This window comes from Drosophila tropicalis, unplaced genomic scaffold, assembly GCF_018151085.1.
Source record: "Drosophila tropicalis isolate 14030-0801.00 unplaced genomic scaffold, ASM1815108v1 contig_158, whole genome shotgun sequence".
Taxonomy (NCBI): domain Eukaryota; kingdom Metazoa; phylum Arthropoda; class Insecta; order Diptera; family Drosophilidae; genus Drosophila; species Drosophila tropicalis.
In genome coordinates this window covers 13,793,292-13,808,392 of record NW_027172602.1, presented here as the reverse complement: position 1 = coordinate 13,808,392, position 15,101 = coordinate 13,793,292, and the positions used below count along the sequence as shown (strand labels likewise).

The 15,101-nt window shown below is 36.9% G+C and overlaps 2 protein-coding genes across 21 annotated transcripts in view; both read left to right on the top strand.

The window, feature by feature from the left end:
- Positions 1-15,101, top strand: part of rg (rugose) — a 164,490-nt gene that overhangs the window by 72,026 nt on the left and 77,363 nt on the right. For 7 of the 20 annotated variants that reach the window (XR_011033891.1, XM_068303534.1, XM_068303533.1 and 4 more), the window contains exon 1: positions 13,662-13,797. The exons of 8 other annotated variants lie outside the window; for them this stretch is intronic. Coding sequence is in view for 1 of the 12 variants with exons in the window: in XM_068303531.1 (XP_068159632.1) it covers positions 13,750-13,797 (48 nt within the window). In the remaining 11 variants the exon portion in view is untranslated. Of the gene's footprint in view, positions 1-2,223; positions 2,483-13,430; positions 13,521-13,600; positions 13,798-15,101 lie in introns of those variants that run through there. 5 more of the 20 variants (XM_068303537.1, XM_068303536.1, XM_068303523.1 and 2 more) reach the window with 4 other exon arrangements.
- On the top strand, positions 2,442-13,566 carry LOC137583014 (uncharacterized). The gene is made up of 2 exons (XM_068297879.1): positions 2,442-2,570; positions 11,859-13,566. The coding sequence occupies exon 2, from the start codon at positions 12,250-12,252 to the stop codon at positions 13,564-13,566; it is 1,317 nt and encodes a 438-aa protein (XP_068153980.1). The 5' UTR covers positions 2,442-2,570; positions 11,859-12,249.

Sequence of the window (15,101 nt, the reverse complement as noted above, 5' to 3'; positions counted from 1 at the left end):
GTGCGTATATATATGTGTGTGTGTGTGTGTGTGTGTCTGTGTATGTCTGTGTTGCCGCATATCTAACAACAATTTTTTTTTGATGCCTGATTTCTACTCTTGTTGCTGCTTTGCTTTTGTTATGGTTGTTGTAATTCTTAAACGCTTGACCAATGAACCCAACCAACTACTAGTGAAACTCAAATCGCCTTTGCATTTTCTTTTTTCTGCCTATTCTCTCTCCTTTCTGTGATTATTATTATTATTGTTGTTTGTATGTACATCTTTCTGAGGTCTTTAAAAATCAAAAGGTCGACTTGAAATTCCTTTAAAGTTGTGTATGTTGTATGCGTGTGCTTGATTGATAACTGCTATACAGGCTTGCACACAATCAGTTGAAAGTGTCAATTGGAAAATTATTTACACGACATGTACATAATAGGGGACAAACATCTCTCAATATATCGTAAGGCATAAAGAGTTGAATATTATTTAGATGGCATGAATGAGATTTCCCTATGTTTAAATTTTGTCTTCTAATACTCTTTTACTAATCTCCTTTATCTTCGTTTTTATTCTTGTCTCTTTTCAGGTAAGTAAACGCAATTGGAACAGATAAAAGATGAACCCACATACGCTCTTAAGAAGGGAGGTCTAAACTCCCTTTTTCGTTTTTTTAAGTTGCTTAAAGTGCGTTCAGGCAAGAAATATGTACGTATACAAATCTATTAATACAAGGGGCAATGGTATTTTGGGGAGAAGGTCGTTTACCTAACGCCCCGACACGGCTTAAATCGGAAGTGCGTCTACATAAAATACGAAAGTATATAGTATATACATAAGTACATACATATGTACATACATACTTACGTATGTGGAAGTCTATTGGATACTAAATACTATATACCGTACTTACCACAAACCGCAAGAAATGGGGATAAAGTAGAGCCAAGGGTTTGAGGGCGTGGCCAGAGGATAGGTAGGGATATTGAGCGGACTCCGGGGTTTGGGGTTATAGGAGCAGCTGCCAACATTTGCTAATTGCTTCATTAAATGTTTGCTTAATTTCGTTCAAATTAGCTTCTAGTAACAACATGAATGCTCTTGCCGGGCATACACAGGAAGAGAATGAGAAGGCGGCAGGAGGCAGAAATGGCGTATTTGGCCGGGATGGGTGTGGGTGTGTGTGAGAATACCACACACATATGTACTTACAAACATATAATGACCATCATCATCCATCCAACCTTACCATCAACAATAGGACAAGCACTTTATGCAGAAGATGGTGTTCTTCGTAACTGTTGCAATTGTCAAAAAAGCTTTTTCAAAGTAAAAGCTCTGCTTTCTCCCACACGACGCTCTCTCTTTTCTATGTTGAATAGTGTCCTTTAAGAGACAAAGACAGAGAGAGAAAGCGAAAAGCAAAGAGAGGCCAAAAGAAGAGAGAGTTTAATAGAACAGAATAAAAATCAGACGATACCAAAAGTTAAAAACGTGATTTTGGTTTTCGAAAGTAATTTGTTTGCTTTGTTTCTGGGGTTTTAAATAGAATCAAATCAATATTTCATTTTTTTCCGTTTGAATTACCCATACGGGCAAATTGAACAAAAGATACACGATATTTGATTTGATAATAAAAACGTTGATTATTTGTGTATAAATCTGGAAATTTATTGCTTATTGTTATTCCATTCATTTGGCAACGACAGCAGCAAGCAATATTCGAACAACATGTCGTATGATTGATAACACTCATACGACATGTAGAATTTCGAAACGCAACAAAAGTGAAAAACGATAAACTAACGATTATTCAATCCATTCGAAAGCGTACTGTGTACATTTCTTTCAGAGAATACTGATCTTGGCGGTTACAAATTCTCTTTTGAAAAGGTGCTCGAATTTAAATATTCACCACACCTGGTCTTGAGCTTTCTCACCACTAACAGAGCACAATGCTGAATGTCTGTGTGGGCGTCTATGTGTGTAAATAGTGCGTGCGCGCTGACACACACACAAACACATATAAGAACACAGACACGAAAAGTAAGCGGATGCTGGCTGTTTGCTCCATTGACGAAAACAAATTTTACCGCTATACGGCCAACGTCGTTTGACATCGGCTTGGGGTTTCGGCTTTGGCTCCAGCCTCAGCTTCGGCACTCGGTTTCGGCATTCGCATCGGCATCATCTCTGCGTGTGCCGTGTTCTGTTGGGATAAATCTTGCCTTGGCTCCTGCAGTCTGTTTTCTATACGGGCGTCAAGCGGTTGTCGTGAACGCTATAAAAAAGAAAAAAGCAAAACAAAACAAAAAAACATAATAATAAAAAAAAATTAACAGGAAAAACAACATAATATACATATATACTGTGTGTAAATGTATAAAAAACAACAAGAAGAAAACCAAAACAAAAACAAAAAAACAACGCCTATCAACAACAATACGCAAGAACAACAGCAGCCACAAAAGGACAAATGAAGGGAGGAGACCAAACAAATGTAACAATAATAATAATAAAAAACAAAAACAACAAAAACAAATATGAAAAAGAAATCAAAAATAACGCGCGCCCAAAATCACGCTAATGTAAATGAATTCATGATTGAATCTTGTATTTTTAATATTTTTTGTTCAGTGTATTTAAATTAAAACAGTGCAAAGCTAAGAAATAAAAAAATAAACAAATCAAAATATGGATTAACCAGAAAAATGGAACACAACATGAAAACTTTTAAAAAAGACAAAAGAATAAAATAGTAATAATAAAACAAGCAGCAGTAATAAAAACAAAATCACATAAACGGGGCACTGTGTGTGTGTGTGTGTGTGTGTGTGCGTATGAGTGTGTGAGCATGGGTGTGTGAGTATGGGTGTTTGCGAAATCACTCAACAATAAAATTAAAGGAAATACATAACAATAAATAAATAAGGAATCCATATAAGCGAAATAATTTCAGTTACATTCCTATATAATACATATATCTATCTATATACATATATATACATATGTAAACATTTATTATATTGTCTGTGATGTTATTATAAATACTTAAAGATATAACTGCGACGCGCTTTTGATTGGACATTAGGCTAAGGACAATTTGCTTACTTTCCAGTGCTAAAGATATTTAATTCCTTACATTTTAAAGTTAACATAGTGACCAATCATCAGAATGGTAATCTAGCGATTCTGGATTTTGAGATTGATCTAGAAAGTTGATATATTATTCAGTTACGAAGTGTTGTTGATTACTCAAATGAAATTCATTTTTCTTTAGCTATGGAAATTGCTGTGTCTTCCACTAAAGTTTTAAAACAACAAACTTTTACTCTTATATTGCTGCTTACAATAGATAATAATTATTATCACAGAATCACGGAACAGCGAATTGAAGGAAAGTTGTTCTTCAGAGCGTCCTTGAAAATTGGTTAAAACTAGTTATTCTAAATATGAAACTAATGCGACTCTCCTAGCCAATAGTCTGCAAAAGCTGATAAAAAATTGATAAATGATGAAAAGTGACAAATTGCTTTTTTGAGAAAAATATACATTCCTCTTTCTTCTGTGCTTTATAGCATATGGCCGATACGACACCAGCAAATTTGTCGATTATAGTGAAACTAATTTTAATGCAATTGAAAATATCTTCCCTTACCTTAAAAAAAAAAATCTAATTGCTGATGATTTTTTCAATTAAAGTCAATAAAGTATAAAAGAGGAAAAGGGACGGGTCAAAATCAGGCATATAGAAAAAAACCATAAGAGGGAGAGAGAGAGAGAGAGAGAGTGAGTGAGAGAGAGTAAGAGAAGACAAAGGTGAAGATTGAGTTGATTGTTAATACAAAGAAAAGACAAAAGAAAAACACTGAGATAACGCAACCAAAAAGTAGGCAAGGTTAAATTGTTGAAGTTAATTTCTTTCATTTTTATGTTCTTGGTAGAGCAAAAACCAGAGAAGCCAAAAAACAGCAAATATTCTTCTGTACCTTTTTTCTTTTCTTTTCGTTTTTCCTCCTATCCTTTTGGGTAACTTTTATGTGTTCTGTTTTCTTTTTATCCTTCTTTTTATTGTCGAATGTTTGTGTTGATGTATGGACCAAGTGTAAATAAAGCAAAGTCGTGCCCGTTGTACAAGCGCTCAAAAGTGGCTGCACACCCACACACACATAGACACATACGTTTGCTTTGAAGGAACTGGATGCTTGGTTGTGGCTCACCTGCATCTATCTTCCTCTGGCATATGATTTCTTGTATACCCTATAATTCGATTAATGTTTAAATGTTAGATGTCAATATGCCATATTAGACAGACAACCAATATTCAAATTAGGTTATATAATATCAAACTGGTTTTTTGGATTCCATACACACAAGTGTTCCAGATTAAAATTCTTAAGAACTTGCTAAACTACTATTTATTATTTACCTCTTATTTAATTTTAATAAAATTATTTCAATATTACTTGTCGATCAATAAAAATTGTCATCTACTGTTAGAGTCCTGTTGATTTTGTATGCTTTTACCTGATTTACACGCCGCGCGGTTGTTAGTGTGTGTGTGTGTGTGTGTGGAATGGTAGGTGGATGTTGGTTAGTGGGCGGGGCATGTTAGGCTAAGATTTTAAACAAGCACTCGTCATCGATGTTTGCACGTTTCTTGCCTCTTTCACTTTGACAATTTCTTTTGCCATTCGCTTACCCAACCGATTCAACACCGATACTCGTCTTTCCTCCTTTCCGAAAACTGGCTTTGTCTCTCTTTGCCTTTTTCTCTGTAAAAACGTATTTGTATTTGCTTAAAAATCAATTACATCATCATTGTAAAATGGCAATTGGTTTGGATAGTGAAAAAGGCGAGAAAGAAAGGTAGAAAGAGATGGCAGATAGCCAAAGAGTGCCCAACAAAAAGAGATGGAGAGACAGCTTACTGATTTCTACATATTTGTTTGCCACTTGTCACCACTGGAGCTCAACTTGATTTTGCCTCTCTCTCTCGTTGTGTCTTCTTCACTTATGTCAATACTTATCAGGCCATATTAACGTCATTCTCTGACAGCATCTTTTATTCCTTTCACACACTTAGGTAGTTTACCCTTTTATTCTGTTCAATTTTTTTCTTCTTTTTCGAAAAGGTCTCACGATGTCGATCCCACCTGTCTTTTGCACTTATTTTGTTGTGTCAATTCTTGTGTAATATTTTCATTTGATGGTGTTTCTATTTACCATTCCTTAGTTTGTTGGAATCCCATATATTATCTCTTAGAAATAATAAAAGTATTTGCGTGAAATATTTAGCATGGAAATTGTCAAATGGATACCAACTGCTTTTTGAATTTGAACATTGAGGCACAGACAAATATGGTCAAATAGAAAAACATCTCTTTGATACCGACAAACTGTGTGTCCAACAACATCGATACCAAGTTTGTGCAGTTTTTCAAACAATTTAAGAAAATTTTCCAAAGTAAACAATTGAACTCTTTAAGATTTCTTCCTGTGTTTCCTTTCTTCCTTCCTTTTGCCAGTGGCTTTCTTAATCGTTTGCTTTCCCCTACGTATTTTCCTTACTCTTGTCTTTTGCTCTCTCGGGCTCGCCCGTTTCTTTATCTCTCATTGCTATCTCGCGGCTTTGGCAGCTTTGAACTTTGTTTTCGTTCAATTTGCAAATCAAACAACTGAGCCATTAGGACATTTTCTCTCAAGGCGTTGCCGCATCCATCGCCGTCGCTGTGGAGTTTATCTTGAAGTGCCTCAGTCCGCCACCATGGTTCAATGGAGGAAAATAATTAACCAAGAACCGAACAAACGAAACATTTGTGTACGTTTAAAGAGTTGCACTTAAGCATATTTAATATGGAGGATTAATATGTAAACTATAGGGATAAATCTTGCATGTATTTTCTTTTAAATTCAAATTCTTTCGACTTTCGTTCGATATAGTACAACATGGCATGCTTTCTACATTCACATATATATACGCATATATTGGGGGTTTAATATGTTGTATATATACTTTTTGTCATTTTGTTTACCCTGCCCATACCGTTTAGTTCAGTGCCGTATGAAAAATGGTTCACAGGAATTTCTTTTGTGAAATAAGCGGCCTGAGAATGGTGTTCTCTCTCTCTCTCTCCCTCTTTTTCTCTTCCCTGTATTGACTGGCTCATTCTGTCTTATGGCAACAGCGGCAGACATTATAAATATGAAAATTCATGTGGAGACATTTAAATGAATTACTGGAGCTCTCTGATTGTGTGTTGTGAATGGGTAGGGTCACGGATCAGACTGATATATGGGCATAAATGAATGGAAGGGAAATTCCATTTTATTTGTCATTTCATTTCCTTGAAAGGAAATTCAGTGTCCATTAAGTGAAAAAATCATTACAGTTGTAAATAAATCTGCACAAACTTTTAGGCTCTTTTAAAGATTTTGTTTACTATCTTCTCGATGAAATGCAAAAACATTGTAATAGTTTTCGATAAATTCGATTGCAGGGCAAATCGATTCGAATGCGAAATTTGTTGTAATTATTTTGTCACTTTGGTTACATTGTCTGATGAGTGTGTGTGTGTGTATGTGGGAGTGGCGTACAAGGTGAAGGTTGCTGCAGTTGACAAGCCGCAGTATAAGGAGCTTTACATATATTTGTGGTAAGGATAGGCAATGATCGGAGCAGATGAGGTGGTCATGGAAGAGGTGCAGAAGACGAAGAAGGTGATGCATCACTCTTTTTGGGGCAAGCAATTTAAAAATTTATGCTGCAGGCAAGGCCAACAACAGCTGCCAACAACAATTAGAGAGGGGGAGAAAGAAAAGAGGTTAGCATGACCTGACCTAGCCTAGGACTGTTTTCGTGTCCATGTGCTTGCATCCGGATCCCTGGCCTACTCTGCTGGCCCCATAACAATAACGAGCAGCGCAACACTCATGTTGGGTAAATTAACATTATACGGACAGTCAATTGTATTTGTTTCTTTTTGTGTTTTTTCATTGCTCAACTAGTTGTTTTATGATTATAAATACTTTCTCAAAGAAGATTTTTCCTAATGAAATCTGACTTTAAAAAGAACACATCTTATCTCTGAAGAATTTTAATTTAGAGTTACGTTCACAGAGACAGTTATTCCTTTTAATGAATAAAATGAAACATAGTTAAATTTGGATTAAAAAAGTTATCAAAAATAGAAACAGAATTTAAATTGAAAAGTTTTATACTCGTGTGGACACACACACACACACACCATATTCTAGACGTATGCAGCACCATATACACAGAAAGTCGTATGTACATATATTGTGTTGATTAAGTGCACTATATGTCATTCTGACTAGAAGCTGCTGCAAATTTCTTTGCCCTTAGCCCAATGAAAGGGCATTAAAAACTACTACTGCAATAACGTACTACATACAACTGCTGCTGCTGGAATTTGTAACTGCTGCAGCTGTTTTACTGCTGCTGCTGCTGCTGCTGACGGCCACATCCACTTCATTGTGTTGGGTGTGTGTGTGTGTGTGTGCTACAAAAACAAAAAAAAAAAACCAAAGGAAGCACACCAAAATGAGAAAATTTTCAAAATATGTAGTATCATCTGTGCTATTCTTAATTTGTAGTAACATTGTAAAAGTGTTCCGAAACTTTGTACAAATTAGTTTCCACTGAATCGGGAATTTTATGAATAGCGTTTTCTCTTCAAGTCTCAGTAAAGTAACCAAACCCAATTGGCCTTAAAATCGATTTGATTTACACTGCTCTGCAAATGCACCTTGTTATCCTGACTATCAGTGAATACCCATCTCATTCGGATAAATGCCAATTATAGTTTACTATAGTTCGATATTTCCAATTAGGTTTTACATTTATTTGGTATGATAGTTGCTGGTGTTAAAACAATAGCTCGATGGTTATACTTAATAGTTGCTTTTTATTTCTTTAACTCTTTTCATCTCTCTCTATCTGATTTTTACTTTTTTCCTGGCATATTAAATGTCATGAATAACAACACAAAAGCAAAAAAAAAAAAAACCCGGAATTTAATTTCATAACACGAAATACAAAGGCAAAGAAAAAAAAGCAGAATCAAATTAACGCCTGCTGCCTCTGCGAGTACTACTGTTGGCACATCTCTCTTATGGCCGAAACCCATAATCACAGCTGCATTGTATGGCAATTACAAACGGGCTGGAAATGGGTGGGGCTGGAAGGGAAATGCGATGGCAAATGCTAACACAAGTAGCTGTAGCTGTTACTGTAGCTAAAGGCGCCATCATAAACGAAAAGAAAAACGGAAAATAAACCCAACTAAACTTGAGGAAAAACGAGAGAGAGAGTGAGAGTTAAAGGTAGAGGGAGTGAGTGAGAAAAATCAAAATGTAAGAAAGAAATCCTTGCCACATCTGTTGTTGCTGCTGCTGGAGATGTTGTTGCCGGTGTTGTTTGCTTTGCTTTTAATGGCTTTTAATGATTAAATTGTTGAAAAATGTTTTGCTGCCGCTGCCAGTGCAATTCGTCCTACTCCTCCACCCACACAACCACCCATTCCCTTTCCGGCCACAAAAAAGTCAGACATCTACATCAGTCTCTGGTCTTGTTTCGCCTTGTTATTGTTGCTTGTTTCGGCCAAAACTTTAGACACACACAAACAAAGCATAATGGAGAAGGAGTAAGGGCGGAAGAGGGACACCATTTGATAGATAGAAAGAGAGGGGCATCTCAGAGTGTTCCATGTAAAGTTAACGTGAGCATAACAATGTTGTGCCCTTAACTTGGCCCTGGCTGCAGCTTCGCCATTCCTTTCTACCTTCACCTTCATCTCCTACTTCCTCTGTCTTCCATCTCAATCTTCTCGTCTCCTCTTGTTCTCTGTCAATTTCAATGTGCAATTACTTGGAATTTGTTTGAAGTTGCAAAAACTTTTTCTTCCTCTTTTCAGACATTAAAAATTTAATTAAAGAGCACACAGAAAAATAAAAGAAAAAAATACATACCAAACGAAAGCAAGGAAAAAAACAAATAAAATCACAATCGACACAAATCGAAGTAACAAAAAAAAGTGTATTGAAAAAGAATAATGTTTTATGTCAATACCCTCTAGAATGATTTTTAATATATTTCTGCTTCAAACCTATCGCTGGCGAATTTGGTTAATTTCGAGCATTTTCAACAATGTCGTAGAAGTTTTCCAAAATTTTGATAGAAACGATATACCCGTCGAACAGAGAAGGGCATTTTGAAATGTTTTTATCCATTTGTAGCCGCGCCCCTGAACAATTGGTCAAGTTGCATAATCCATAGAAACAACAAAAAGGAAAAAAATACATATATACATATATATAAAAAAAAAGAAGAGCAAAAAGAAAAACTGCAGTCAATGCTACGGTTGAATTGCTTTTGTGTTACCTTACCTTCTACACTTTGGCCATTCCTCTCCCCTTCTGGACAATGTTCAATGTCCGAATTCGATTTCTCGGCCTGCTTTGTGGCTTTAACGTGGAGTTAAGACAGACTACGGGGCTGGGGTAACGGGAAAGTGTGGGGCAAGGACGTATAAATAACGACACGTTGTGCATTTTGATGGGCGAAAAAAAAAGGGATACGGCTTGGGACTGTCCCTGTGTTCTGTTCTCCTTTCTCTCTTCTTGGGTCCTGTCTTTGGTTCTGGCCTGTCCTGCCCTTTTCCACATCATTGGCTTGTGGTACTATATTTATGTATGTATATCCTCACTTCTCGGCGGTAACATCATTTGGGTTCAGGTTCAATCGTTGTCTCCCCTAGCTTTCTGCTTGTCCTCTTTCCATGTGCCTGTGTGTGTGTGTATGTGTGTGGATATGTGTGCATGTGTGTATTGTACTGTAAAGTGTTTCAATTTCAATTTGCTTTTTTTTCATCTTAAGGTTTTTATTATTATGATTATGGCTGTTAAATGGTTGTAAATGAACACATTTCTTTTCAATCAAAATTGATAAATCAGAAATATATGAAGACTCCGACTAACTTCAATTTAGTAATTTCACAATAGTTTAATTTACTATTTAATGCTTTACGTATTACTTAAATTATCTTCTTCTCTTTATCATTTAAAATTAAAAATACCCATTGAGTGACGTTGCCGATGAACTGATTTCCATTAGAATCACTGTTGCTATATGTCGACTATACATATATAGATAAACTGACATTTGTGTGCGCAGATGTCGATCCTAAAGCGACTTTATTTCGATTTGTTCTCAATTAAATGATTTAAAGTCGCTTTTTTTCTCCGAATTACATTTCATTGCAATTTTATTCAAAAGGTACAAATTGTGCAATGCATGACTTTTTTCCATTTGCCTTTCTCCTTCTCTCTCTCTCTCTTTCTATCTCTATGTGCAACTCTTTTGCTATGGCCACGTTCTATAAATCTATGCAGTGCAACAATTCGGCAATAATAGTAGTAATAATAATGACAGCAGGGTGTAAAGTACAAGCTTTATAGTAAACAATGGCAGCTTTGGGAGCTGCTACTACAACCAACCAACCAACTGAGCAGCCAACCAGTTTACCAGTTTTTCAGTTTTTTCCTATTGCAGATTTTGGGGTATTTCGCATTCTCCTTCCGCTTTTCGCTTTCGCCCCTTTGCCATGAAAAACAAATTCAAACGACCATAATAAAGTGGGGCACAAAGAACTACAGACCAGAGGCAGTGGCAGAAAAAAAAAACGCGGTGACCAGATATCGAGAAGAGTGGTGTGGAGAACAGGGGAACAGACACAAAACAAAAAAACAAAAAGCGAAATATCCTCAATGGTGCAACCAAAGAATAACCATTGAAATGGCAACAACAATAAACCAACGAACTCAAACCAACAGAACGTACAGAAAACAAAATATTTTTTGGCAAATATTTAATTTGTCTGGAAATTGCATTGTGCTGCAATGCAAATCGATTAAAATTGAAACTTAAAGCACAAAATTAGCCATCGAATATCCATGTAGTTACTTACAACAGGTAGCGCTGCTTTCTATCTTAGATAGTTATACTATATACCCTGAGATTAGGTAGATTATTGTACATATATGTCTTTGCCGAGGTCCACAAGCTTTGATGTGTGTATCTCTTTTATTTGTGGAAAGAACGAATTTTTTATTTCATAGATGGTGATACAGAGAGAGATGAATGAAACTAAAAAAGACTTTCACTTTAACCGTGGCATCTATTTAAATTAATTCAGCTTGTATTAAAGTCTTTGACTTGTTTTGGCTGAGGAAAATGGTCCCAAATGGTAGAATATAAACTCATTTATATGAGAATTTTATGAGTTTTTCATTTGCCACATACAGTGTTCTTTGTGGTCTTATCGATAAGCTCTTTCTGTCTCCCATCTCTCTCTCTCTTTATCTCTGTCTGTCTATGCAACAAAGTTGGCTTCTTGTTTTATGGTTTTCTCTTAAACTTTTAGTTCGTTCGATGCTTACTAAAAAAACGCACACACATACACCACCGCACAAATTGCGCTATATGTATATGTTGTAGGCTTACAGCACAAGAAAAAGATAATGATAATAATAATAACTACTACTAAAAACAAATGAACCACATAAACAAATGCAAACATAAGTATACTTATATTCCATTAAAAGCGATCTTTAAATATATGTATGTATGTATGTGTAACTATCTTTGTATAGCAATATTTGTATAAATAAATATGTGGTCTGTATGTGTTTGCTTGCTGTGTTCCAATACCACAATGATTCACTTTGCACACACACACCCACACACGCACTCGTAAAATATCAAAAAGAAAAGAAACAGAGTGACTGGAATTTAATTCCCATTGGAATAACACAAAGCCAAAATGCAATATGCTCACAATTCTCAATTTCAGCAGAATTAAAACGCCAAAAAAAAGAGAAACAAAACCAAAAAAAAAAATTAAATAAAAATGGAAATGAAAATGCAAATAAAAATGAAAATGAAGTGGCAAAGTGTTGAAAGCAAACAAATTGAATTTAAATAGACAAAAAGAGAAAATTCAACCCAAGCAACGAAAATCTGAAAAACAATCTACAAAAACAATTTAAGAAAAAACGCGCGAAAAGCGACAAGAAAAAGCAAACAGGGATTGAGTGAGCGCGAGTATAAACTTACGGTCCGTGCTACAGTTCGTTTCGTTTCCGTTCGTTTGCGTTTCGTTTCCGTTTCGTTTCCGTTTCGTTTTCTCGTTTTGCTCTCGCTTTTGCTTCTTTCTTATTAAGCCAAATGGCTGTCAGCATTTACTTATGATGGAGACATTTCTTGTCCTGGGCCTGTGTTTTATCCTATACGAAGCATTGGATTTCTTTCAAGGCTGCATTCATAGCAACACCCCATCGCCCAGCGATCAAATTGAGGCCTATCGCCGCGAATTAGACGAACAGCGCCAGCAACAGCAGCAGGAACAATTCCTCGCCGGCTTAACTCCGTTGCTGGGTGCCCAATTTGCTGCCGCTGCTGCAGCAGCTGCTGCTGGTGGTTCTCAGTCATCATTAACCAGCTCCACAACACCCACAGCCTCAACAGCCAGCGTGATAAGCGATTCCTACGATCAGGAGCAATCCCAGTCCCAATCCCAGTCACAGTCGCATTCGCAATCGTATCAACAGTCGCAACAACCACACTCATTGAGCACACCCGGACTATATCGTCAGGGCTATTACGATCCGGAGGATCCGGCACATGCTACATCATCGTTGCCCCGTGATTATTACTATCTCCAGCAACAGCAATTGAAAAACAAGGCTAGCTCCAAGTCATTGCTATCGAAATTTAGTTCGACTGCATCGGATAATCGCATCTATCCAGAGACTGGAGCAGCTGGTCCTAGCAGTGTCTTGGGTGTGATAACCACGCAACCTTTGCCACTCACAAATACTGTTCCAGCTGGCGGCGGCAGTGGTGGGGGTGAGATAGCACCAAGCCTCTTCGATTGTCAACCTCAACCAGTTGCGCCAACATCGGCCCTTCTGGTTGAATTAAAACGGGCGATTATCAGTCAACATCAACATCAGCATCACTATCATCATCGGCATTTAGACGACGATCAGATCTGCAGTCAGTGTCAGGACGAAAATAAATATCAGCAACAGCAACAGCAACACTATCGCGATTATCAAGAGGAAGAGCTAGATCTGCACCAGCATCAGGCAGAGGAAGACGACGACGACGACGGCGACGAGGTAGAGCAGGACGACGAGGAGGAAGGGAACTATCTACACGAACGGAATAATTCATATATTTGTAGTTCAAGCAGTACCAGAAATTCCCCAACAACTGCAGCAACTATTACTGGCGGAGCCTTAAGTGAGCCAAATATTTGTGCAGCATCATCTGCTCGCCGCATTCATCACATAGCCATTGATGATATTGTTGGCGGTGTTGTTGGCGGACATTCACATACACAGGGTGCGACATCATCGACTACATCATCAACGGCGGCCAGCTCCAATTGCCTGGCCATTGCATCATCGCATGCTGATTTCCGTGAGATTGAGTGCGAGCGTCTGCGACGCAAGTGCGTGAGCGTTAAACGCATCTATAGCATATCGGAGAAATTTTGAAAAATCCACAACCACCACCAAAAATCCTTCAAAACCACCATCTTTCATTCAATAATTTCAACTCAAAACTCTCACAATTGCACCGAAATTGAAACTAAATCTCAAAAACAAAACAAATAGTATCAAAACTTAATCAAAAGTCTTCTTCTAATCAAAGTCCAAATTCAGCCAAAATCGAACAATATGCAACCAAAATCACAAAATTGCCCAAAGAGAATTACCCCACACAAGGTTAGCAAACAAAATAACAAAAAAAAAAAACCCATGACAAATGGATCAAAATGGATAGAAAAAGAACGAAAAAAGAAACAGCAAAAAACAAAAATTAAAAAAATTATCTACCGATAAAAGTTTGCACTGCATTTATTTCTGTTTTTTTTTTTCTTTTGGTTTAACTTTTCATAATTTCATTCCATTTGCCTCTGTAAAAGTAACAATACTCACGATTATCACCTCTGCTCGTTTAATTCACCACTAATCAGCACTCGCAGTCTCACAAGCAGCCACCAGCGATAATATCGTATACCTAGCTTTCTCTCTCTCTATCTCTTCGTCACTGTTCCTCTCACTAACTTATTTACTCACTTCACTCACCTATCACTTAGCCAACTCTCGCTCTCTTTCTCTCTTTACGGATAATATTACTCGTATTTTCTAAGTAACCTGTTTATTTTTTGCAGCAGCAAAATTATCCATCACAGCAAACGCACCATAGATTGCTACTACTGAATAGTAAGATTTCTCATTATAAGTAAAACCAGAAAATGTATAATTTTCCTCACTTTTAAACGCATAATGGAATCCAAATTCATTTCACTATCCAATATTTTCCAACGAGGCATTGTATATCACTTTGAAATTCGCTATAATTTCATAAAAAGGAGTTTTCAAAAAGTTTTTTAGATTTACTAGTTTAATTAGTTTTTTACCATTTGTTGTATTTTTCTAAAAGTGTAATTTGTGTGTGTGTCGCAAGATCTAGAGTGTCCTTTGAGATTTTCTTGTATGGTAGGTAAAGCTATTTTAATGTAAAAGTCCGGACGTTGTCTCTCATAGATATGTTAACTAGTTGGCGGTTCTCTCCATTCGCCTTTCCTTTTTACCTGTCACTCAACCGCATTTCTTTCCTCATTCCGTGTCTCTGTCTTCTCTTGTTCTGTTGTGTTATTTTCCAAGCTCTGCTGTCGAGTGTTATGCAAAGTAAATTGTACATAATTGTCAGGGAACTACAACAAACAAAACACCCATCTGTACCTCCTGCCACCATTCACACACACACAAACACACACACCATACATTCACATAGCTGGAAGGTCTATGCAAATGGCAGAAGCTGATGCCGAGGACAATGACTAATTTTGCTGTCATTTTTGAACCTCAACCGCGCTCAGCTCTTAGTCTGGGCTTTTGGTTGGTTGTCATAGAGCATTACTATCATATCTTACAAATTGTCACAGTCCTGACCAGCCAACCAGCCTAGCCCCATGCCTTAACATATTCTCTGTTCTTCTCTCTTTCTCTCCCTTACATCCTCC

What these genes read in the sequence shown, in the direction of transcription:
- LOC137583014 (XM_068297879.1), top strand. Translation starts at nt 12,250, where the DNA reads ATGATGGAGACATTTCTTGTCCTGGGCCTGTGTTTTATCCTATACGAA.